This window comes from Sapajus apella, unplaced genomic scaffold (assembly GCF_009761245.1).
Source record: "Sapajus apella isolate SASKATOON/1434 unplaced genomic scaffold, GSC_monkey_1.0 scaffold47, whole genome shotgun sequence".
Classification (NCBI taxonomy): domain Eukaryota; kingdom Metazoa; phylum Chordata; class Mammalia; order Primates; family Cebidae; genus Sapajus; species Sapajus apella.
In genome coordinates, this window is record NW_022436987.1 from 8168264 (window position 1) to 8194306 (window position 26043).

The window sequence follows — 26043 nt, forward strand, 5'->3', positions numbered from 1 at the left end:
ATATTTGATTTCCTTTTTTTGTTTTGTTTTGTTTTGTTTTGTTTCCCCTCATAAACCCGAACAATGTAGGTGTCTAGTCATATACAGGTCTTAGCAAGAAAGAAAGTTCGAGAAATTCAAGCCGCCATTAAGGTACGTCTGGCTTGCCCACTTGTAGGGGGCTTTTCATCTCCATGGTTACAGGCTTTTCCTTTGTTTTCCTCCCTTCCCCTACCCTGCAGGTGTCTAGTCACATTCAGGTTCTTGCCAGAAGGAAATCTCGTGATTTTCATTCCAAGCTAAAGGTATGCGCTTTTCTGCTTTTTGGCTTGTGGTTGCTATGCATCTCACTTCCTGTTTTCCATGGTGACTGGTGAATGCCTGGTGCCGGGATTCTCGTAACCTAGTTTCCTTGCATGTGAGAGCTGTTTACATTTCTTTGTGTTTAATCTCTCTGTTTCTGTACTAGCCTCACATTAAACTCAATGTGTGCGTGCGCGTGCGTGCGTGTGTGCGTGTGTGTGTGTGTGTGTGTGTTTCTAATAACAATGCAAATGCAGCAGAGAGCTGGTCTTGATAACTTTTCAACACAGAAACATGATTTTTTTTTTTTTAACCTTCAGATGTCCACCAAGCAGCCCTGGGCTAGAAAAGCTTAAAAAAAAAAAAAAAAAATCCAGAGATGCAATATTGAGTAGAAATTATTTAGAAAGAATAATTTCCAAAGTCATCATGAAATTACTTTTTAAAAAAATTTAGAAATTTTCATTTATGCTTTTAATGTATTTATAAGAATACTTATTTAAAAAAATGCATCTTTTTGATGCACATCTCTTCTAGCAGAGTATTTTCAGCCACATTTCTTCCACATTGCTTACTATTGTTTTTTAAGTAAATGGCACTCTTATTAAAATAGAAATCTGAGGAGTGGCCTCTAAAAAAAAAGATAGATCCTAGAGATGGGAAAGCTCTTGATCAAACCCGTTTGCAGTTTCATTTGTACTTGAGTTTACTTAAAAATTTTTATTTGTGCCTCATTTTTCAGTCTCAGAATATATTTTATAGGAAAAATGGGGGCATTGGTAATTTTTAAAATTTACTTCTTTCTACTTTTTTCCTTCCTAAAATTTATAATAAAACATACCTGACGTTTATTTTTCTATAATGCCCTATTTTAGAAATGTAAAGCAATTATAGTTTGCAAGAAGGAGACTTCATTTATAATAAAAATTGATTTGGGCCCATATCGAAGCCTTTCCCATGTGCCTTTTTTTGTTCTGTTCCGATATTTTTCTATACAGTAATTAAATTTGTGGTTTTGTTCTGAACTGAAAAACAGTGTAGTTTCATAACACTGAATGATGAACACTGGGATTCTTCCCAAAGTCCTTCGACTTCTTTTATGCAAACAAGGCTGGCTGTGGAATAGGACAAGTGAATAGGAAGGAGCATTTGGTGTGCCCTCTGCAGTGGGCAGCATGCTGGCTCGCTCGCACGTGTGGCTGATGGTGGCTGGCTTTTAGCTGCACTGGCTGAGCAGTTGGAAGACTAAGATAACTTTATAGATCCTGCTTTTTAACCAAAGGTGCAATACTCTCTATATGGATGTAACTACCCCAGTTTTTGCTCAAGTTCTGACTCTGTTTCTAGTTTCTCTGAGCTAATGAATTAATGATGTACAAAAGTTTACAAATAACAATGTTTCCATCTGTGGTGATATGAATTGCTGTATTTCTGCACTGTCTATGTGATTTCTGTGGATCCACCAGGGCACACAGCCCTAAACCGAAAGCCCAGTAAGTGATGAGTAAAGCTCTACTGATCAGAAGTGATTCCCATGGGTTGTAGGAAGCACTCTTTTTCTCACTTAGTGAATTTTAGAGTTTTCTTCCATAGAAACAATTTTCCTATTGCTTTATACATGTGCATATGTAAAAACAGACAGCTGTATTTGCATTTTTCTAAAAAAAAAAAAAATTACTACTAATAAAAAAGAAACAGTTCCCTGACTTTCTGCCCTGGCCCGCTCTCCTTTGGGGCAGGCACAAGGAAGAGACAGAGACAGAAGCAGTAGGATAGCAACTGGCTCAGCATTTAAGCTCCAAGAAGCACCTCCATCTTCTTGTAGTTTCTTCTCTTCTTTCTTCCCATATTATTCTTGGAAAAATGGAGTCCTTTGTTTTTCCGTCTGCTAACACCAACTGAGTGTTCCAGGCATGGTGCTCACTGTGACGTGCAGTTAACAGCCAATCCCGTATTCAGGGAGCTGGCCATGTAAATGGGAATGTAAACTAGAGAAGCACTTTGGGTAAGTGTTAGCAGGAGCAACCAAAATCAAATGTGGTAGGGGGCATCCCAGGGATGAACTTCACAGAGATGTACTCTGAAGTTTGGGAATTGGAAGATGAAAGGCATCCCAATGCATGCTCCCTCATTTAAGCTCACTATGGAGTGATTTACAGTATTCTGCTTTTGGGGCATAATATTGAGGAACCTGTGGCTGAGAGAGTGCAGTTGACGGGTCACAAAGCCTTCCTAGTAAGTGGTAAAGTCAGAATTTGAACTCAGATCTTTTTGCATTCTAAACGAATTGCTCCTTTAGATAAAATTTTATCTAGCGGAAGTGGGAGAATGTTTTCAAGCAGAGGGCTTCACGCCAGCACGCTGTCACCCCTCACGAGTCTTTGGTGCTGGGCATTCATCCTTTGCTACCAGCCCTTCACTTAGCATCCACATTTTAACTTTGAGCCCTTTGGACAAAATGTGGACTTACTTTGGACTGGCGCTGTGAGGGTCATGAGTAACTGAGGGGATGACATGGTCCTGGAGACAGAGCTGCTCATCACCAGGACAGTCACAGAGAGTAAGGCTGACTGTCCCCTGCTTGCAGGAGATGGTGCTGCTTTCACTCCCTCCATGAACATTTTATCCTAAAGGCCATGTACTTAACCTTCCTAACCAGCCACTACCAGGATATGGACTCAACTCTGTTGGTGTCCCAGCTCCATCCAAATCCCCTTGTTCAGCTCTGGAGTCTAGTAGCATGTTTGTGAGGAGGCCGGGACAAGCATCTGTACTGAGGTCATCATGGGGTCAGGCTGATAGCCATGGTCTTCTTGGCCTCCCACACTAGCTGCTGAGATAAATTCACTACAGAAAATTGAGACAAAAGACAACAAGGATAGCTTCTGGGCAGGTGGGGAGTAAGGGGGAGTGGCAGGAAGTATCCAAGCATAAAAGAGACACTATGCTTTGCCTGGGAAGATGTAAGAAGGCTTCCTGGAGCAGGTGGCTGACCATCCCAGGAACTGTCCTTGTGGGCATTGCCCCAACCAGGCTGGTCACCACTTCAGACATCGAACGGGTAGACAAAGGTCTTTGGTCTTCACGTGAAGACCAAGGGCAAGCTTGAATTTGTCTGTTCCTTTGTGGAGTTGGAAAAGTGGCTTACCCACACTGGAGGCTGTGTGTCTTCCTTGGGAGTCTTCTTGCCTATAAGCTTCTCTTTACTTCCTGGGGAAGGATGTGGTGGAGTTCTTTATGCTGGTGTTTTCTAACCTTTTTAAAGCAGCAAAATTCGTGTTTCTAATTGAAGCTCACCCTCTCAAATCCTTAGTAATGGCCTCTTAGGCTACTCCATTGAATCAGGTTTGAAAAACTACTTGTTTTAGGCAGAAGGAAAGGAGGTGTCTGCCTCTTACTGTCCCTTTCAGCCTCTACAGACAGCTCCTGTGTCCCATTTAAAGCCTATGTTTCTAAGTTCTGTAGTTTATAAGTTCTGCCATGTTCTTTGGAAGAAAACAGACTCAAGGAGAGAGTGGTCATTTCATGTCATATTGATAAATGAGTCATTCTAGCTACCAAAGTTACTCTCTGGATAATCTGTTAGAATAAATTCTAAAGGTCAGCATTAGGTTTCTCCTGATTGGCAGTAGTTCTCAATGTGCTTGTTTGTGGACCAGATTACCCCCAAAGTGTGTAGACTTAAATTTTAGTAAAGAAAAAATTGTTTAGTGAAAGTCTAAGATTTCTACATAGGTTTGAACTTGAAAAGCAAAGGAATGATTACTGAATTCAGTCCAGTGGTTTTCATTGAGAACCCAGTGTATTCTAGGCCCTTTCGTAGATGTTGGGTCCATAGAATTGAATCCAGAGTTTGTGTTCTTAAGGAATGCTGAACCTTTCTGTTAGTTTTTCCAATAGGTATCCACAGCTAGGGAGCTCTGCAGTAGAAATTAAACAGAATAGTGCAAAGCCTACCCAAGTGAAAAGAATGATTCATTCTGAGAGTGAGGGAATTAAAGCTTCATGGAGAAGTGTCCTTAAACTAAACATAGTTGAAGGCAGAGAATTTACATAAAGTTGGGACTATCTGAGGGACCATGAAAAACATCATGTATTTGGGGGCATGCAGTGGGAGGTGAGACTGGCGGAGCCTAAGGGAAGGGTCCTGGATTATCCCACTGAGGAGCAGGGATTTATCTATGGGCCTCGGAGCGTACACGGGGGTCATTCAGATTTACACTCTAGAAAGACCTCACCAGGCCTTTGTAGGATAGCTAATAAAAGGGAGGCCACGCTGGAGTCAGAGAGGCTAATTCCTGGTCTGCTTTAAGAGCGAGGAAAGGCCAGGCACGGTGACTCACACCTGTAATCCCAGCACTTTGGGAGGCCGAGGAGGGGTGGATCACCTGAGGTGGGGAGTTTAAGACCAGCCTGACCAATGTGGAGAAACAGTATCTCCACTAAAAATGCAAAACCAGCGGGACATGATGGCGCATGCCTGTAATCCCAGCTACTTGGGAGGCTGAGGCAGAATTGCTTGAACCCAGGAGGCGGAGGTTGCGGTGAGCTGAGATCGTGCCATTGCACTCAACCTTGGGCAACAAGAGCAAAACTCTGTTTCACAAAAAAAAAAAAAAAAAAAAAAAAAAAAAAAAACACAAGAGTGGGGAAGATAGTTGCAGCCCTGGACCAGGGGCCGACCCACACCCCCGGGGCTGCTTCATAGCACTCATCCTTGGCTGGCGTCCCTACTTCAGTGCAGTCTGCCTGCTCTGTACTCTTTCCTACTCATTGTGTTTACAGAACAAATTATAAATTTTTATGTTCTGTCCTTGTAAAGTCTGAAAAGTATTGTGTGCCAGAACTTTTCAGAAAGATTTTCAATAGCAGCATTTAAAAATTAACTTATTCAAAAAATCTCATAAAGTAATGGTAATTAACTGGGAGTGTGCATCAACATTATGAAGTTTTTGTTGCAAAATTTTAAACATACAAAATTTAAACAGTACAGAGAGTATCATATTAAACACTCATGTTTATACTATCTGGAAATGATCATTTTCATTATATGTTTAAGTTTTCTTAAAATGAAAAATCAAGTGGCAAACATTATTCTGCACTTTTTCCTCTATCCACCCTCCTTCTTCAACCAAAATTAATCTCCCTTTCTTTCCTTCCATCGACAGTGTCTTTCCTTGCCATTTATTTCCCTTGGAAAATCAAATCTAGTGAAAACACTCTCTTTTCCATTTGCTTCTAGATTTTTGCCCATTGTCTCCCTCCCTCCCTCCCCTCCTGTCACCCAGGCTGGAGTGCAGTAGCACCATCTCGCTCACTGCAACCTCTGCCTCTCATGTTCAAGCGATTCTCCAGCCCCAGCTTCCCAGATAGCTGCGGTTACAGGTGCCCGCCACAACACCCAGCAAATTTTTGTATTTTTAGTAGAGACAGGGTTTCACCATGTTGGCCAGGCTGGTCCCAAAATTCTGATTTCAAATGACCTGCCCGCCTCAGGCTCCCAAAATTCTGGAATTACAGACGTGAGCCACCATGCCCAGCTGATTTTTGTCCAGCTGTCTACCATGAATTTGTGCAGTAGCCATTGGCACCAACAAGAGACGTTTCCTTTGGAATTTTTAGCCGCTTAACTTAAGATAGACTCGGCCAACAATTTGATGACCTTGTATATAGACCATGACTATAAGGGAGATACAAGGGCAAGGAAATAAAGGGGATGGTTGAACTAGTAAGGCAGTAATGCAAGGAGACAGTGAACCAGGAGCAGAGAAGCTGGGAGAATAGAGAGAAGGCGCCAGTAGATTGCAGCTGAGATTCAAGTGCTTGGTAAGATGGAGAACAGAAAAAAAATGAATTTGTGGCCAGAGCATAGTAATTTTGGAAATTAAATATTCAGAGTTGTGGGGATTTTTGTTGTGGGTTTTTGTTGTTGTTGTTTTTTTCCCCACTGGGATTGGGGCATCATCAAAATGTTTAGGACAGAAGCTAGAGTACTAACTGCAGGCTTAGAGGAGAACTTAGCTTTGAAGGAGTTGTTTCTTAGTGATGGGAGTGCCATGTGTTTGGCCCCTACTGAGATAATACCCATTTGACCCACTGCTCTCAAGGGGGGTTAGGTGTTGGACCCACAGCCTGTAGCTGGGCCTGAGTCTGCTTCTAAAGTAGAAGATGAATCCATGCAGTTGCAGTGTGAAAGATGGTTCTAGGTCTGTGGAATATCCATTTAAGAATCCCAAGGATGCTGAGTTAGAGGTCTCTCTTGGACCTTGTGTCACCAGCTGCAGCAACAGCAGTGTCACCAACAGCAGCTTTACCTGTTTTCTTCTATCTCATCCTTTCCCTTGTTTAGCCTGTACTGGCATCTCCAGTGGAGTAGTGAGAAGCAGAAGCATGTCTGAGGATTAGCTCACAGCATTAGAAATTATTTTCTACTTCGAATTGTTTCACTCACCATTAATTCATCAAAAAGTCATTAACCGTTTTTTTAAGCTCCAGGGATTTATTATCCCAGCATGTAGAAAGAATGCAGAAGCATTCTCCATGTGTTAAGCAGTCTTTTCTTCCCTACTTAGAGTTTCTTTGTAGAGTTCCATGCCTGAGTCGCTTTCTCTGAGTGTTCAGTTGCCCTAAGAAGTTGTTCAGACCCCACTCAGAGTCCTCCTTTTCGCATTAGCAGCAAAAAAGGCAATCTTTTCTTGCTGGTTTCAGAAGCTTATGGCAGCCACAGCCAAGGTTAGGGAAACATCACACCATGGACCTTCTCCATCTTCCCATGTAGATGGGCCAGGCCACCTCTGATTCACTTTTTGAGTGTGTTTGGGTGAGTGTATGTCTCATGGCAAAACTAAGAGGAAAGGAAGTCTTCACTGTGCCCTCCCCTCAGCAGGAATACATCTTAGGCAATAGATGTATTCATGTCAGGTTCTGGATGTGTACTGAAGAGAAACCTGTACTTGCTGATGTTGCATCATCCCAGTAGGGCAGAAAAAGACCTGAGCCTCTCTGATTATGTCCACTTGCTGGTGACTAATTTATGAGGTACCTGTGCTCCCCAGGGCCATTTTCTTCATTCTCACCCTGGTGGCCTTTGTGATTTGATTTCTGAACAGACCATTGTTTCCAATCTTCTGTTCTTTCCAATAAGCAGAGAGCTTAAATTTCAAATTGTTGATTTAATTCTTTTGAGTTCAAGAACTTCACTGGGGCATTACTGAAGTCCATACTGCTGAATCATGTTTGTATCATCACTGATTCCATCCAGGAATGGGCCTGTTCACAGGGAAGATAGGCATGTTTCACTTTACTCTGAAGTGTGGTGCCCTGTGAGGTGCCCTGAGCCAACTCTGCTCCTTCAAGACTTGGCTGTTAGCAGTGCAGGAGGCAAGGAAAGCCTGAGCGACAACCTCCTCTGTCTGTGTCCGCTCCAAGACACTTGGTCGTGTCATGGGATTTGGGAAATGATACAGCCTTTCCTGGAGTTTCGCGTTCTCAATTTCTCAGGCTTCAATTAGAACCACTCACCAACAGTGTGGTGATGGAGAACTTAATGTTGGTAGCCAGAGCACTGAATATGTAGATAAACAAAGATAATTCTGTGTGAACTGAGCCAAGTCTGGATTTTCTTTTTAAGGGCAAGAGAAACAGCCTCATCATTCTACATTTTTATCTCTCCATAGAGAAATCCCATTGTCAATCGGCCTCCAACTTAGATAATGCCCTAGAATGATATCAATCCCGAGGATTATCTAGTGAGGACCAGGGCTCCTGAGCATTTCAGGTCCCCGAGCAGGATCCAGCCTGGAAAGCCAGTCAGTCACCTGGGCCCTGTAGACTGCAAGCTCACCCACGGGCAAGGCTGCAAGCACCATACTGAGTACTTGAAGCAGTACTAAACAGCGGGAGTGTTTTGTCCTCGATTTATGAATTTGGAAGCAGAAGCTCAGAATAGCTAACTGACTTATTTAGAGTTACAAGTCTGCAGTTGATCTAGGGATATCTGGTGTCAAAAGCCAAGCTCTTTGCAGGATGTCCTGCTGCCTTCCCAAAGAGTAATGGTCCAGGATGAGGTTCATTTTCCTGACTTGGGATGCCTTGCATTTGCCTCCCTCCACTGAGCCCTCTTCATTGTGTCTGTGTATTTGAAGGAAACAGAAGATAAACAGTGGGAGCTAGAACTCACTCTGGAGCTTAACTTGAGCCTGGAGCCAGTTTGGGTTCCTCTGGTCCCTTGCTGTCACCTCACAGAGAAAAGGGGACTAACGTCAGAATGGTGCCTTCTCCTGGATACCAGGATCCAGCAGGAAGCTGTCTTAAATCCCAGGCTTCCTGGGAGAGAGTCCTGAATCATACCTATGAGCCTGCTCAGCCATCATCCTCATCTACAATCCTTTATGATGTGAACCCCTACATCAGAGCTAAAGGAAATGCTGTTGACAATTACAAAATGCCAAATACAGCTCAGTACATTTAAAAATGAACAGTGGTAAAAGACTTGAAAATTCTTCCTTGGATATGAATGGAGGCTTTGGCATTTGGAAATACAATAAGATGAATTAATTGCCACTCATTAGGCAGCAAGTCAGGAGAGGCATGAGTGTGCCTTGTCTCCTCTGCATTAGCTGTTACCTGACCGAAATAGCCTCCTTTTGTATTTACTCCTGACTTTTCTAATGATAAGCAAATTAGAGATCATAGCTAGAGAAAAAAACTAAGTGCCTCCATCCTTTCTCCAAGACCATCTTATAGTTCTGTGATATTTATCTGCTCAAGGGGTATGGCTAATAATTGCAGAGGTCATGTGAATCCACATACAGCGCAAGATTAGAAACAACATCTGCAAAATTACTTCTTGGGAAAGTATTTTGTGTTTTGTCCTTTTCCAAAAAAGTGATTTTGCAAGTAGATTGCTGTCTTTCCTGCCTTGCAGTACGTTATATTGCTGGTTAAAGCATATTTGGAGAAAAACTGTTTACTGTCAAGAGGTTTTGAACCCATAGTTGTTTTTTGACTTTACCATTTTTTCTAATGTATTTGATCGACTTCTATATGAGTAAATTAGATTGGAATCCTATCTTTAAATTCTGAAATGATGGCCCATGAGTAAACTGTTTGAATATACTGATTATGCTGTATATTAAAATTCTATATATGGCAACTATCATATATTGTATATGCAAGCATGTAACCTTTTTATATTATCTTTAAAATTTGTTCATGGTAATGCCTATAGAGTATGAGGTAATTGATTATGTAGAATAATCAAAAGCTGGGAGGCAGAAGGAGGACTGGGGAACAAGCCTCCTCTAATATCCACACCGATCCATGAGATGTCCTCGAGTTTTAAAAGCACACCACTCCAGCCATGTGCGTTTGTGATATTGCTGTCCTCCTGTCATGTATATTACATGTAGACATTTTCCAAACATTGTGTCCATTTCAATCATAAAAAGGAGGCAGTCAGTAGAACAGAGAGCTATAGCAGTGGTAGCCTTGTTCTGCTTCATGAAATATGAAAGCCTGTTTTTACTTAGGAATAATAACAGTTTGTAAGGCCTCAGGCTGAGGAGTTTATGCATAACACAGCCTGCTGGACCATGTAGCAGAGACAGCGAGACCATTGAGTGTGGTGTGTTAGAAATTGGATAATGACAAAAGTAGGGTTGATGATGAGTCGCAGGTCAGTTGGACCATTTGTTCTTAGAACCCATCCTTTTCCCCATGAAAATTCCATAGACCCATGGTTCCTGCTACATGAGTGTTCTCTGCATTGCAGGTCATGGGCTTGGGTTGGGGTTCAGTTGGAAAGGGGCGATTTCCCTTTTCTTTCCCTACTCCCCAAACATTCGGCTTTTTATGACCTCATTCTTTGTAATCTTAGGGATCGAAGGATGGAAAGTCAGTAATAAGGAGTCAGTGTGAACTTGTCCAAGCTCTTTTCTAGGATGCATTTTTCTTTTTCTTGCTCATATGCGCATATACACACTCGGAATATTTCTTGTAGCCTAAGACTTCATAGAGCATAATTCAGTATTAACGGTTTTTCAGGATAAAACAGTGTGGTCATCCTTTGTAAATTTCATCCATTTCTCAGAAATGTTGGTGTGAAAACATCTTAAAATTAGTGTGGTGTACAAGTGTAGCTTATGTTTTTCAATTTACTAAGCTTGACTTGTTTGGACAGATTAGCCTCCTCCCCTTTAGAGTGGGGATGAGTAGTGAGGACAGAGTCAACTGCTTTAAAGTCCAGGATATTAGACCAGAATGACAGAAACAGTTCACTTGGGTCTGACACTTGGAGTTATTTTTTCAAAGCCAGGCAGGTGTCACTGGGCTGAAAATGACAATTTAGAGATCCTTCCATTGAAATCTCTTAGCTTGGCATCCTTCCGAATTCCCGTTTCAGGATAAGTGGGTCTTCAGTCAGGCCCTTGGTTCTGATTTCAAGATATCCCTGGTGGTACGTATTATTTCCAGAGTTGCTTTAGATTTTAAGCAAAACATTTTAATCCTTTTAATTTTCAATATATATTTTACATAAAGGGGAGATGTCATAAAAATTAAATGAGTAGTCCGAGTAGCTCGACCACAAAAGGCAGGGAATCACTGGTATAGACATTTTAGTCCATTAGCAGAAAATTGCCTATTCTCAAATAGGTAGGTCAAGTGCAGAAAGAACCTCTCTACTTGAGATAAAATTTCCTTTCCACTTAGCCTTCTGCCTATTAGGACAGGCAGCCAGGAGCTGCCCAAATTTTAGCAAGCTGCCCAAATTTTAGCATCCTGCCTCCTTCTTGCTAGTAGTTTCCTTGACTATATGCATTAAAAAGTATTTGGTTATAATGGAATTTACCGTCATAGCTACAAAGACCTTTAAAACCAGAAGGACATTAGATGATAATGTGCAACTTTTTATTTTGTAAATAAAGAAAATTAGAGGTTATTAAATGACTTGCTCCACATAATGCAGCTCGTTAATGTCGGGCAGCAGCAGGTTTGGAGCCTGACACCCCAGTGGGTTCACCTTTTACAGTCTTGGAGCAGGTTGCTTCGATAAAAGCAATTGGTTTGCTCTCCTGCGCGTGAACTCCTGTTTTCATTTGGGTACCTGGTGAAATGCTGGGTAATGAGACAGTCAAAACCCTTACTTCGTTTAACAGAAGAAAAATCATGTTCTGAAGCTGTGTGACATAAACAACAAAGATAGGTAACTTTTCTTCTTTTCCACACTGGCTAATTTCCCTGATTCAAAAGAGAGTATCAAACTTGTATGAAGATTTCAAATGCTTTTTAATAAACCTCAGATTTATTTCAAGCAACTCAATAAAGCGGGATATGGAGATGCAGGGAACTCATTTCCATTTGGACCTGGACTTAAAATTCATGAGTTGCCCCACCCAAGTGTGCACTAACGCAGTCTGTACTTGGGCAAGCAGAACTGTCTCTGTCAGCAGCATTTCAAAACGTGGAACTCTTCGGGTCCATGAGAGGCTCCACAATGTTCTTCTGGCATGGAGCCAAGCCCACAGGTTCTTTGTAGCTACTGCTCAGATGTGTCAGGCAGGCAGGCAAGATGTCTATGCTGCCATTTTATAACCCCCCCTAGCTTGGGCCCCAGAGAAGTTATAAGGCTTATTCTGTGCTGTGGGAGGCACCTGTGGTCATACCTATGCCATTATCTCCGATTCACAAATCTGCCTTGAGAGCATTTGTAACCCCTCATTAGGCATTAAGTGGCTTGGGTGCTGAAGTCCAGAGTGACTGGACAAAGAGAAACCAATGGACTTGTATTGATGTCAGAGTGTTCTTGATGGGGAATGGAGTAGGCGTGACTGGGGCCGTGGTTTCTGTTCATGGGCTACCCTCTGAGGGGATGGACCAGAGGGGAGCAGGTGAAACCACGGAATAGCCAACAGTATTGCCTGGCCCTGAGATCTGCATGTATGGGCTCAGTTTGTCAGTTTATCATAAAATCCCATCTGCTTCAAGATTTGTCTTTTTTCAGTATCTGAAATGTTTCAAATCTTAAGAAAAAAAATTAGCTTAGGAAGCTAGCTTTAGGTTAGATCATTTGACATGTTAGCAAATGGAGCCTCAACCCCAAGAATGCCATTTGAGAAGGGGATAGCAGCAAAAGGATCACTCTGAGTCACCCTGGCCTTTCTGTTGAGGCCAAGGATTCCTGCCAACTTCCAGGGTCCTTAGAGTGTCACTCAGCCACGGCAGGTGTCATTACAGGTGTTCATAACGACCCTGAGCATTCATGAAAAGCTGTTGTTTGAGGTTCCTTAGTTTTTCAGTCAGCCAGAGTCATATATAAGACACAAAAATTAATGTGGCCGGGTGCGGTGGCTCACACCTGTAATCCCAGCACTTTGGGAGGCTGAGGCGGGTGGATCACCGGAGGTCGGCAGTTTGAGACCAGCCTGACCAACCTGGATAAACCCCGTCTCTACTAAAAATACAAAATTAGCTGGGCATGGTGGCGCATGCCTGTAATCTCAGCTACTCGGGAGGCTGAGGCAGGAGAATTGCATGAGCCAGGAGGCAGAGGTTGCGGTGAACCCAGATTGCACCACTGTGCTCCAGCTTGGGCAACAAGAACAAAACTCCGTCTCAAAAAAAAAAAAAAAAAAAAAAAAGCAAGTGTTAGGCTCATTTTTCCTTTCTCTCCTCCCCTCCCTTATCCTGTTCCCTTTCCTTTTTCTCTCCCTCCCTTGCTTCCTTCCTTTTCCCCTTTTTTCTTTCTGATGGAGTCTTGCGCTGTTGCCCACGTTTGAGTGCAGTAGCTTGATGAACACAGCTCACTGCAGCCTTGATCTTCCAAGTTCAAACAATTCTCCCACCTCAGCCTCTTGAATAGCCAGAACTACAGAAGTACATCACCACTCCCAGCTAATTTTATTTTTTGTAGAGATAGGGTCTCTGTATGTAGCCCAGACTGGTCTTAAATTCCTAGGTTCAAGTGATACCCCCACCTCAGCCTCCCAAAGTGCCGGCATTATAGGTGTGAGCCACCGTGCCTGACCCTTTCCCTTTCCCTTTTTCTTTATTGGTGCTTTTTCAAAGGTTAATGTAAGCTTTTTGGAAATTCACTTGGTGTTCCTGGCAGTTACAGGGCAAAGTTGTGTCTATACCTTGGGAACACCTAGCAGAGCTTTCTTAGAAGCCTCTAGTAGTTGTTCGCTGGCTTTGATTTTTTAAAAACCCTTTTGGCCTTGCCTTTGACACCTTGATGTGTTTTTCATCACCTTTGGTTATGTCAGTAAGCATTGAAGCACCCTCTCTGTTGGTGCTTGGTGTCTTAGCCTGAAGCTCCCTTTGACATTCCCTGGAGGTGGAAAGCACTCTTTTTATTTTGGTGTCACCATTTTGTTTCTGCTTTGACGGTATCTGAGCCTGGAGTATAGACCCTCTACTGGCACCCAGAAGCATTTACATGCCTACAAAGCTCAAAGCCCTGCACGTGCCTCACAACAGGAGGGTGACCATTTCTCCATCTGTCCTGGGGAAGCCACAGAACCAGTGTAAAGGAGTTGGGGGTAGTTTTTTTTTTATTATTGCTGTTGTTGGATGCCCTTCCTGATCATTGCCTTTCTAGATAGCCATCTGAATCACCGATTCTTTCTAAAATGTGAGAATGGTCCCCACCCCTATGCATTTTATTGTTCCCAAGTATTAAATGTTTGTGTACATACATATATATATATATATTTAAATCAAAGAATTAAAAAAAATTCCTTTATATGCAATTCTTTTAACAAATTGTTTATTATTGTATCCAGGTAACAAGCATGGTAAGTATTTTCACCAAACTGAGTATTCTGTATTTTAGCTGTGCTTGGCAGACTTTTTTGGCTAGCTTTGTGTTATTAGCCTTGGCTGTCCTAGAAAAGACCTGTTTAGGAAAAGGAGAAATCACGTACCTGTAGCATCCCCTAGGCTTCCGGCTTTAGTACGAACCTACGTGGCATTAGCCCCATGGCGGGGGTACCTGAGAAAGCATGCACCCCGCCAGCATGCTGCTTGGCCCTGTTATCCCCACCCCCCACTACTTCTGAGCCTCTGCAGCCAGATGTTTGCCAGGGCTTTCAGGCCTGCATGATCGCAGCAGCTCCTGGGACCATGGCCCTGTGACAGCCAGCACACACAGATAGGGCTCCTCGAGCTCTGTGGACGGTCCTACTCCAGTCTGCGGCTGCATCTCTTCGTCACCCCTCCTCTCATCAGTTTGCTTAAAAGCAGGGCCTGTATTTTTTCTTCTTCCTTAAATGTTTAAAGTAATTAGAAAAATCTCCTTCTGGAAGCTGAAAAACTAAATAAATACATTGTCCACTCTTCTGAGAGGCTTCACATTCTGTTGGAAAATGGATTTAATCCCTTCAAAGAAAAGAAAAAGCCTTGCCCCATTGGGTTTTCCCAGTAAATGTTCTGAGGTACGGTAGGTTGAGTGTGGTTTAGCCTTCTGGCTGTGTTATTCATCCATGCATGTTTGCTTTTTTGGCCTATTTTGTGGCTCTGTATTTTAGTCCATGTGCTTGTGGCTGTGCCTGTATAACCTACCTGGTAGCCATGCGTTATGTATTAAGTCGGTGTGTCACTGTCACCTTCAAGGATCAGACCGCAAAGGATAAGGCCCTGCAGCACATGGCGGCCATGTCCTCAGCCCAGATCGTCTCGGCCACTGCCATTCACAACAAGCTGGGGCTGCCTGGGATTCCACGCCCGACCTTCCCAGGGGCGCCGGGGGTAAGTCATGCTCAGTCCAGTAATGACAGCTGCTGGGGTTGGGGTTGGCATGGGCCAGTGTTAAGCCTCCCACCTCCACTTCTTGTCATGTGGGTCAGGTGTGTGAGAGGGCAAAGACTACCCTGTGAACTGCTAACTCGTTCTAAAGTGGTGAAAGCAAGGAGGGAAGGAAGGCAGAGAGCTATTGAGAAAGAGAGGAAGGAGGAGGAAGGGAGAAAGAGGAGAAGGAGAAGAAAAGAAAAAAAGAGGGAGAAAGAAGAGGAAGGAATGCTGAGTGTCTGAAGACATGGGATTAAACGTGCCTTTCTGGGTTGGGCTGGCCTCTTCTCTCTTTACCTTTTCCTGGCCCTTGGTCTCGGTCCCTCTGTCTTCAGGGGCAACCAGCCCTTAAAGGGACAAGGTATTCTATTAACAGTTACATTTTGACACCTACCAAAGGCTGAGAAGCATTATGTTATAATCTCATTTAATCCTTCAGGTCATCTTAAATGCTTCCTGTCACTGCCATTTTGCACATGAAAAAGCTGAGATTATTCAATAGCAAAACAAGCATTTGGAAAGCTGATATTATAGTGGACTGGATAGTGATGTCAAGAATCAGCCAGAGGCTGCTCTTTCCTTCCTCTATGTCATGCTGCCTCTCCAGCTGGCACCCCAAACGCACAGGGAAGCTCACCGCAGAGAAGCTGCCTTCATTGCCTCTTGGAGCTCCTGGCCTTGTTCAAGCTTTGTTTTCTGCCTTGCTGGGCCTTCAGTGCTATTGAGGCAGAATGTCATGCAGGGAACGTTTCAAAATGGAGGGAGGTGCATGGATAAATCAGTCAGTTAAATATTTGCGAGGCCCCTGCAGCACACCCAGATCTTTGCTTAGGTATAAGGCAAACACTGAGGAGCTGCTGCCTACCCCTGCCCTTGGGATTTTCAGGAAGGAGGCACTAAGGGGAGCTCTGGATTGCCAGTCCAAGGATATAGATTCTGGTCTTGTGCAAGTGGTGACTGCTTTTGCACTCGGGGAAGGCGATTCTGTTGGGTGATCGAACCTGCTGTCTTTTAGTAGGGGTCGTGATGCGTAGGCATCCTGAACTATGCTTTGAAGTAAACTCTTAATTCTGAGGCCTTTGCATTTTGCTTTCCAGTTCTGGCCAGGAATGATACAAACAGGGCAGCCAGGATCCTCACAAGAGTAAGTCTGAGGACGGGTGGGCACTGACAAATGGGGGCTGGTCTCAGCGAATCCGGGGAGAGCTCTTCCCAGACCGTACTGTCTCAGCGCCTGGAGGAGAAAGGAGCATTACGCTGAGGTCCCAGAAGGCATCCTCCTCTTATTGTCTACTGAGGCCTTTCCTAGCAGGAAAGAGACTGGCTTTTCAGATCTGGGAGAGGTAGAATCACCTCACTCCCATCTTATCTACTGAGGCCTCTAGCAGAAAAGAGACTGGCTTTTCAGATCTGAGAGAGGTAAAATCACCTTACTCCCACCTTAAGTATTAGCAGTCATCCTGCTGGAAGCAAGAAGTGGACCTTTCTTCCTTCATGGGATTGAAGGCTGAGCTGTGGTCTTCCTTGCCTGATAAAGGACAGCACAGGTGATCCTGAAGCCCATTTCATTCTGACTTGTTCTGTAGTAGGGTGGCCAGTAGAAAAATCCTACGAGATCCCTTGGGGGCAAGAGAAAAAAGCTCAGTAAACTGGAAAATAAGGGCAATTTCAGGATCAAAGAAAGGAAATCCTGCCTATATGCTGTAAAAAACAACAAAAAACAAACAAACAAAAAAACCTTGAACTGTTTGGCCCAGAGAAGGAGATCCTGAAGCATGTCCCATACTTTGCCTAGAACTGGTGACTGCTTGACCTCAGAGGTTCAAAGGCATATGTCACAACACATGGAATTCAGGCTCTTTCCAGTGCGTCCCATTAAACTGGCATGAGGCTTGGTGGTTTGATTCCTAGCAGGCTGCTGGCCCCTCTCAGTTTATGGAACAATTGCCTCTGCCTGGGATGTGCTACCACCTGTAGGCAGGGACTGAAGTGATGAAGGACGTCCCACTGGGAGGTCATGGTGGGACCTGGGTAATAGCCGCTGCTGCAGATGTGATCTCTGACTCTCCCTGCCATCTCTCTGTTCCCAGCGTCAAGCCTTTTGTGCAGCAGGCCTACCCCATCCAGCCAGCGGTCACAGCCCCCATTCCAGGTGAGTCTCCCTGAAACTCCTTCTTGGGAGCACAGCCCTACCCAGCTGACAGCTAGGTCTGGCACTTTGTTCCCAGGGTCAAGAGATGCTCAGCTTTGCCACAGCTGCACATTACCCCTGAGTTGCTGGATCCTGGGTTGCCTGGAGCCCAGGAGGGCCACAGGGTAACCCCTGCCAGGTCCCAATTCCCTTCAGTCATCTCCCAAGAGCATTTCAGGTGGTTTGTTTAAGAAACAGAAAGCCTCATCACTTTCACCGAAGATGCTGGATTATCCTCAGAAGGAGGAGTTGCTGTAGCACCTTCCTCAATATAAACTGGCCTAATTAGGCAGTCCAGGTCTTGAAGGCAGATAGGGTTTCATTCACCTTTTCTTGGATAAGTAGATTTCAGTCCTGCTACCTTTCTTTAAAGGAGAGAGTACATGGAAGCTCAAAGTGGAAAACATGAATCTCTCCAGCCTGCGTGTCTCTTTGCCCGCAAATCTCACCCCTAGTCCCCACGTGTGCATGTAGAATTACTCTGTTGCACTGCTCGAGGTATACGGTATAAAAGTCACTGCTCTCCCTTATGGATTCCCCAAACTGAAAATGCTTCACATATTGCCCTCTGCCCGAGTGCCACCCAGCATTCAGAGAGAATATTCTGTAGTGCTAGTGACCGGTCTTAAGGAAGATGGACAAACACAGGAAGTGTGTGGCACATCTGAGTCTCACAGGAAGTCTTTGGAAGCATTCACTTCTCACTGTCTAGTCATTCTTGACTTGGTCCCCAGGTAGACCCGTTGGTCCAGGGTCAGATGTCCTCAGGCTGCAGCCTTTAACCTTAGCTGAAGTTGGCTTAATGAGGAACATATGCTTTGTGTTTATCTGACTGTTCAGTATCTCTGGGTTCCTCAGCCAGCATCTATCATCACCTGAGTTCTCCCTGGCAGACCTGGTGGACAGGGAGCTGTTGGCCTTTCCTTCTGGGTCATCTGTAGAGCCCTGTTCCAACATTTTCCTGAGGCCCAAGGGGAGGTGAGTGACCAGCATCACAGGTGACGATTGGCCTTTCAGGTTTTGAGCCTGCATCAGCCCCAGCTCCCTCGGTCCCTGCCTGGCAAGGTCGCTCCATTGGCACAACCAAGCTTCGCCTGGTGGAATTTTCAGCTTTTCTTGAGCAGCAACGAGATCCGGACTCGGTGAGTGTGCCCAGAGAGATGCATCTTCAATCCAGGATTTCTTTCCCTTTACCGTTCACCTTCTTGTTTTTCCATCTTTCATCCTTGTCCCCTGCCCCATGCCTGACAAATATCCTTTGTGATAACAGGCCTGAGAAAGAACAGCCAGGTGCCTTCTGATTAAGTAGAAAGAGATTCCTATTGGCAGATGTGTAGAAAATAGCAGAGCTGGAGGTATGTTGCTGTCCTGGACTCCAAGGTGCCATAGGGAATACTTGAGTCAGAGAGAGGGACCTTTATAAGCTCTAATGTTCTGTAAAATTTAACAAGAAGTAACATTTATTGAGCCTTGCCATATGCCTGGTCCCATGCAGAGTTATTTAGATATATGATCACAATCCATCCTCATAAAACCCTAGGAGGCTAGGTACTGACCGACAGATGAGGAAACAGAGAGGGTAAGTAACTTTCCCAAAGTCACACAGTTAATCTCTGATGTATTCAAGATTTAAGCTGAGGTTCTCAAAACTCTACAACCTAAACATTTAGCTCTTATTCCATGCTGTTTTTCCAACTCTGTTTCTCACAATAGCAAGTTGTTCTCTTCTTAAGAAGTGTCCGGGTGCAGTGGCTCATGCCTGTAATCTCAGCACTTGGGGAGCCTGAGGCAGGCAGATCACAAGGTCAAGAGATCGAAACCACCCTGGCCAACATGGTGAAACCTTGTCTCTACTAAAACTACAAAAATGAGCTGGGCATGGTGGCTGCATGCCTGTAGTCCCAGCTACTCAGGAGGCTGAGGGAGAAGAATCACTTGAACCCAGGAGCAGGAGGTTGCAGTGAGCCAAGATCGTGCCACTGCACTCCAGCCTGGCAACAGAGCAAGATTCTATCTTAAACAAACAAAAAGAAGTAACAAAATGGTACTTTAACAGTTTGCCATAGAGTGCAGTGCATTATAATATCATAAATACCAGTAACATTGGCGTCTGGACTCTATTTGTCACTTTCTTCTTTCCCATCTCCCCCACCCTATCTTGTACCCATCGTCCCATTGTTTCTCAGCCAGGCATTTCCCATACATATGTGATCCTCCCTTCTTTCCTGCCCAATAAGCCCCTTACCCTTTCTTCACACCCACTCCTTGGCTGTGAGTATGAGCGTTGCATCTGTGTGTGGGTGAGCCCAAGGCAGAAACTGAAGGAATCCTTAGTTTGTCTCTGAGATTCTCACCAACTCTTGCCACATTGTCTATCTCACCCCATCCTTCCCATCTCATAAGTCCCGTGCTCTCTGTGTGCTGCCTGCCTTGCTGTCATTTCCGTTATCAGGAGAAAGTGTTAGGAATGACTTCAGAGCCTGTGGAAGACAGCTGAGATACTGAGCAATTGGAGGTGACTTCTCACAGGAATGTTTGCACTTCAGCTTGAGGGAAGGCCTCCCGTGGGGCAGAGGCTTGACCAGCCATCACCAGTGGAGACAGGAACCCACGTGTGGCTCACTGATGTCTTGATCCACAATCATGAACTTTGGGAGCTGGTGGAAAAACAGAGCTGCTTCTAAATTAGGGGGAAGAAAATGAGGGAAGAGAAGTAAGTTGGGTGCATCAGGACAGGTACAAGAAAATGGAGCTATTGAGACCAGGAAAGAGAAGAAAGGGCCAACTGGATGACTCCTCCCAAGCAGCTGAGTGGTTCACAGGAAGAGTGGTGGTGGGGGTGAAATCCATAGAGGTGGGAGGCATCGGGACAAACTGAAAGATGCCCTGCATGATTCTCTGCCGCTGGTTCTTTGTGGGAAGCATACAGAGTTCTTTGGTTGAAGGCTGGGCATTGGCGCAGATACTGCTTCTGCCTCTTGTAACTCGTGTTTGTATGACACTTCGTTGTTTACAGAGTACTTTGTCATTTAGTATTTTATTCTGTCCTCTTAGTGCCTTGTCAAATAGGTTCTGTTTTCCCCATTTTACAGATTAAGAAACAGAGGCCCAGACATACTGAATGACTTAGTCAAGATACCTAATCAGTAAACAGAGGGAACCAGGAGCCCAAATCTTGTATTTTAGTGAACTCTTTTCACTACCGTAGAAGACCACCTCCAGATTTTGAAGGCCTCTTGAACTGTCTTTCAGTCTATCTCCTGTGTGAGCAAATTTCTCTTTGCATATGACTGTTTTTTTTAGGAAACAACTCCAAGGCACTGGGAGGCAGAAGTCCCCATGTGATTTTTGCTTCCGTGGTTAAAAGACCATGGAATATTTTTTAAAGATTCTCTTTTTTGAAAGAAATAAAAATACTGTGGTATCTCCCCCATTGTTACTGTGCTCTCCAGTTGTGTACCTCTTCAGGCCCAGAAGGCTTGATTGGCACTTTTTGTTGTTGGTATTTGCTGGGCTAAACATTTTGAGTCATTCAGATCATTCTGCAGACATTCATGTGCACCTGCACATGCAAGAAGTCGCACAGGAGAGGAGCATATCACTGCCCAGACGGACACAGCCTCGGCCCCTGGGGAGTATAATACCTAGTAGAGACGCGAAACAGTTGATTATCCAAGAGATCATTGCAAAATGCTGTGACTTCTAGGAAGAAAGAATATTGGATGCTGTAAGTAGCAGGAAACAGGGCAAGCTGCCTTGAGGAAGTAGCCCTTAAGCTGAGAGATGGAAGATTGGACAGGGAGAGAATAAGGGAGCAGAAGATTCCAGAGGTGATGAAGCTGAAGTGTATGTGGCAGTGTATTAAACCTGTGGCTATTTTCGGAAAGCCAAGGCCCACTAAGTCCCTAGAGTAGAGGCCAGAGATACATGCTTCAGATACGTTCAGGATACACATAATAACCTGAATGGGTAAAGTGGGTCTGGCCTGCTGTTGTTAACAAAAAAAGCTTTACTTACATAGACTCCAACACATGACTTAAAAGGCTCTGAAATGAAAGGAAGGCCTGGTGTAACACCCTTGGGCCCTTTGAGAAAAATCGTTATATTTTAGGGGATATAAATTGGGAGAAATTAGAATTTATTTAACAAGTACATTTTGAGCACCTACCACGGTTTCAGGTGTTAGGAATCAGCAGTGAACAAAACAAAGTTCTTATTCTTATGGAGCCCACACTCAGGTGGAGAACGCAAGCAAGAACCCAAGCAAATAAATACCCAGTATGTCTGAAGATGCTAACTGCTTATGTGGAATAATGGTCCTTTGTCACAACTGCTTTTTTTTTTTTTTTTTTTTTTTTTTTTTTTTTTTTTTTTTTTTTTTATATGGGGTCTTTCTATGTTGCCCAGGCTGGCCTCAAACTCCTGGGCTGAAGTGATCCTTGTGCCTCAGCCTCTCGAGTAGCTCATACTACAGGCATGGACCGCCATGCCCCAACCTTTTTCCCAATGGAGAGTTACTTGCTTTTTGGATTAAAATTGTATAATCGCAGAAAATAATAATACCCCCAATAGATATGTTGATGTTTCTGGCTTGTATTATGATACTAAGTGATGTGCATTGGACATTAACAACCAAAGCTCTATCACTGCTGTGAAATTATTTTGCTTAACTTTAGTCACTATGTTGGTGTTGCTTCTGAGATTCCTGTGTTACAAACACTCATTTTGCAGTTGAACACAAATGGTTTAATGTATGCAAATGAATGTGGCAGATTGTGAATAGGATCTATATTTGATTTTAGTGGACATGTGAGGGCCTGAAAGTTGGTTCTTGTGCTAGAGGGGAAAAGTGGTGGCTGACCTGTTGAAAGGATGGAGAATTAACAAAATTATTAAAAACATTTGATAGTATCTTAAGTACCAGCCTCTCAAGTTATATACTATGTGCTTTATTGGACAACCACAATGTGCTATTACAATCAGGGTATAATGGTACTTCAGAGCTAAGGTTACACCAAAAAATTTGTATCTTATAGATAGTTTTTTTGACTCTTAGATTTTTTGTGACTTCTCAGACTTTAATTTTGCTATATTTTTGTTCCAACAAAAGAAACATTAAAGCCATATAAAACTCAGCTCATACATTTCAACACATTTGGGTATACAGTACTTAAAATTTAACATCCAACATTAAACACATTAATTTGATAAGGAAGCAAACAAAGTGACCAGTAATTAAAGGGCCCTAAACAAGTTAAACTTTGCATTTGGCTTCTTTAGATCTTTGTTACAGATGGACATGTACATATGTTTCCCCCTACTTCTTTGTAATGGCTTAGGCTCATTAGACTCAAGGGATTATACAATATTTTTTAGTAGGAAGAAAACTTCTAGGTAGTGCTGGCAGAAAAAGAAATGATGTAGCCAGGTTCCATGCTATTTGTCATTAGTGACTTCTTTCATCTTTACTGAGCTCTGTGAAGTAAGTCATTCTATTGCCTTCTACAGAAGAGGCTTGGAGAGATTGCTCCCTTACAATAGCCAGCTTTGCACCCTAGCCTGCCTGTAACATATCCTAAGAGAAGATAAGACACGATTGCTGGCCGGGTGCAGTGGCTCATGCCTGTAATCCTGGCACTTTGGGAGGCCAAGGCAGGCATATCACTTGAGGTCAGGAGTTCAGGACCAGCCTGGCCAACATAGTGAAACCTGTCTCTACTAAAAATACAAAAGTTAGCTAAGCATGATGGTGGGCACCTGTAATCTCAGCTACTCGAGAGGCTGAGGTGGAAGAAAGAGCTTGAACCCAAAAGGTGGAGGTTGCAGTGAGCCAAGATCACACCACTGCACTCTAGCCTGGGTGGCGAGCGAAATTGCGTTTCAAAAAAAAAAGACACAATTGCATACTTTAGTAGCAACAAAGCCAAGAGAAGAACCTTAGTTTGTCTCCTCCTCAGTCTAGAGTGGCCTTAGAACCAGCATTTTATGAAATTTACTTGTTGGCTCACCACATAGGTCACCCTTGTCACCACTGAAGACTTCTTCACAAGCCCGCAACTTCTAGCAGTAGTGATGGCCAGCATTTAAATATTTCCTGTGTGCCAACACTATGCATTCATTATCTTACGTAATCTTTGTGAAGTAGCTTGCCCGGAGTTAGACAGCCAACTGACATGGGAAATAGGATTCAGATCCAGGTCTGTTGACTCCACATCCTGAGATTGTGACCAAAAGGCTCTAAGGTCCATTTGTATCTGATGAGTGGGCTGTCTGTTTTCGTAGCCCAAGGCTATAAAGAGCTAATGGGAGAATAATTAGGGGGATGATCGCCCCCTGCTGGCTCCGCGTCTTCTGTAAACCGGACGGCAGCTTCCCCAAGTTGGTGGTGGTTTGTTTATGTTGGTGGAGAACCAGCGAGTCAGTCCCTCTGTTACCTTTGGCTCTACTAGAAGCTAAAAGAAAAACAGCAGAGGGTGAAGAAAGGAAGGAAGAGTGTAAAAAACAAAGACTATTTGAGTTGGAAATACACTTTCTACATGATTTCAGTGTTGCATATCAAAGGACCTCAAGTGTTAAGTGTGGGATCCTCCACCTAGGGTGGGCTATTTAAAAGGGGCCTCCCTGAAATCAGGGCCCAGTTTCTGTAGGTCAAGTTAGGCAGATTAAAACCCAGCATGGGAGAGCTGTCAGCTGAATCCTGTGAGTACACAGGGAGTGGTTTTCCTGATAAAGCCTGGAGTGATTCCTCCACCTCGATTCTGGGGCACAGCGGGTTCCTCCAGCCCCCCCACAGGACAGCACCCAGCACACCTCTGCCTGCTCAGATTCCCCAGGCACCAGGCTGTGTGTCTCATGCCTGTTGTGGTCTGGATGCCACAGTGAGCAGAAGGCAGGAAGAGAGCGCAGAAAGGATTTACTTAGGCGGGAATTACACAACCAAAGGAGGGAAGAGTTGAGGGTGGAGAAAGAGGCAAAGGGATTGTTCTCTTTAGATTTTGAGGAAACACTCACTGCCTCGCAGAAAAAAGGTTCTGTAATACAGTACAGGAACAAACCCGATCAGGGAAGGCACATGTTTGCTCAGCATATGAAACTCATTTATTTATTTATTTATTTTTTACTTTAGTTTTTTTAATTTAGATGGTTTCACTCCATCGCCCAGGCTGGAATGTAATGGCACAATCACAGCTCACTGCAGCTTCAACCTTCCAGGCTGAAGGGATTGTCCCATCTCAGCCTCCTGAGTAGCTGGAACTATAGGCATGTGCCACCACGCCCAGTTGATTTCTGTATTTTTAGTCGAAATGGGGTTTCACTATGTTACCCAAGCTGGTCTTGAACTCCTGGGCTCAAGCGATCCACCCGCCTTGGCCTCCCAAAGTGCTGGGATTACAGGTGTAAGCCACCATGCCTAGCCAAGAAACTTATTTATATAGTATTATGTCAATAATAATCATCACCGGCACTTAGAAGCTGTTGTAAGCATAGCATGCCGAGCATTATGTCCAGTCTGTATGTAAAAGAACCGTGGCTCAGAATCGTTAAAGTTATCAAGATCCACTTCCAAGAGCGGTGACTGTGCCAGGGTTTAGCACCACTCTGTATTCTTAACCACGTCACCATACTTTTGAAGAAGCAAAGACAAAGTGCAAAAGTTAAGGCCCCGCGCAGTGGCTCATGCCTGTAATCCCAGAACTTTGGGAGGCCAAGGTGGGTGGATCACGAGGTCAAGAGATCAGATCGAGACCATCCTGGCCAACATGGTAAAACCCCATCTCTACTAAAAATGCAAAAATTAGCTGGGTATTGTGGCGCGTGCCTGTAATCCCAGCTGCTTGGGAGGCTGAGGCAGAAGAATTGCTTGAACCCAGGAGGCGGAGGTTGCAGTGAGCTGAGATCGCGCCACTGCACTCCAGCCTGGTGCCTGGTGACAGAGTGAGACTCTGTCTCAAAAAAAAATAAAAACACCTGCCTGCAAAGTAGCAACTCCCCAAGCAAGGCCAGAACTCTGAGGGCCTTCAACATTGAGTAGGTGGTTATTCTGGGTTTCCTCTGAGTTCCTTTTCCAACCCATGGAAAAATTGTCTTCCATAAAACCAGTCTCTGGTGCCAAAAAGGTTGGGGACCTCTGCTTTAGAGCCTGTCTTCCCTCATGCTCTAGTGGCATCTGACTGATGTCAGAATTCTTAGCAGCTGTGTGAGATTTGCGGCAAATTACTTCACAGCTCAGCCTCAGTTTCCTGTCTGTTAAGTAGGCATAACAGGATCACTGCCACTCTCACTGTATTAATTACATTTAGTAATATCCCTGAACATACTGAGCAATCCACAAATGCTTCTGAACCTGAATGTCTAATAGTAATGTGAAAGGAAATTGAGCCAGAGACCTGGGCAGGGATCAAGCTTGGAAGAATGTGCTTATCAGGTGCTTTGGACTCTATTGAAATTCAAACAGGAGTCAGAATATTTTTCAGTTACTTTTTTTTTTTTTTTTTTTTTTGTCAGCCTTGCTCTGACACCCAAGCTGGAGTGCAGTGGCGCAACCTTGGCTCGCTGCAACCTCCTCCTGGGTTCAAACAGTTCTCCTGCCTCAGCGTCTCATGTAGCTGGGATTATAGGTGTGTGCCGCCATGCCCAGCTAATTTTTGTATTTTTAGTAGAGTCAAGGTTTTGTCATATTGGCCAGGCTGGTCTCAAACTCCTGACCTCCTAATCTGCCTGCCTCAGCCTGCTCAATGCTGGGATTACAGGTGTGAACCACCATGCACAGCCTCAATTAATTTTTA

The 26043-nt window shown here is 44.1% G+C and overlaps 1 protein-coding gene across 10 annotated transcripts in view; it reads left to right on the forward strand.

The window, feature by feature from the left end:
* Positions 1-26043, forward strand: part of TEAD1 (TEA domain transcription factor 1) — a 273107-nt gene that overhangs the window by 193358 nt on the left and 53706 nt on the right. For 4 of the 10 annotated variants that reach the window (XM_032240798.1, XM_032240796.1, XM_032240797.1 and 1 more), the window contains exons 4-10: positions 70-132; positions 222-284; positions 14064-14075; positions 14893-15027; positions 16164-16210; positions 17157-17218; positions 18275-18399. In XM_032240798.1, the coding sequence (XP_032096689.1) occupies positions 70-132; positions 222-284; positions 14064-14075; positions 14893-15027; positions 16164-16210; positions 17157-17218; positions 18275-18399 (507 nt within the window). The remainder of the gene's footprint in view (positions 1-69; positions 133-221; positions 285-14063; positions 14076-14892; positions 15028-16163; positions 16211-17156; positions 17219-18274; positions 18400-26043) is intronic. The other 6 variants (XM_032240799.1, XM_032240791.1, XM_032240790.1 and 3 more) reach the window with 5 other exon arrangements.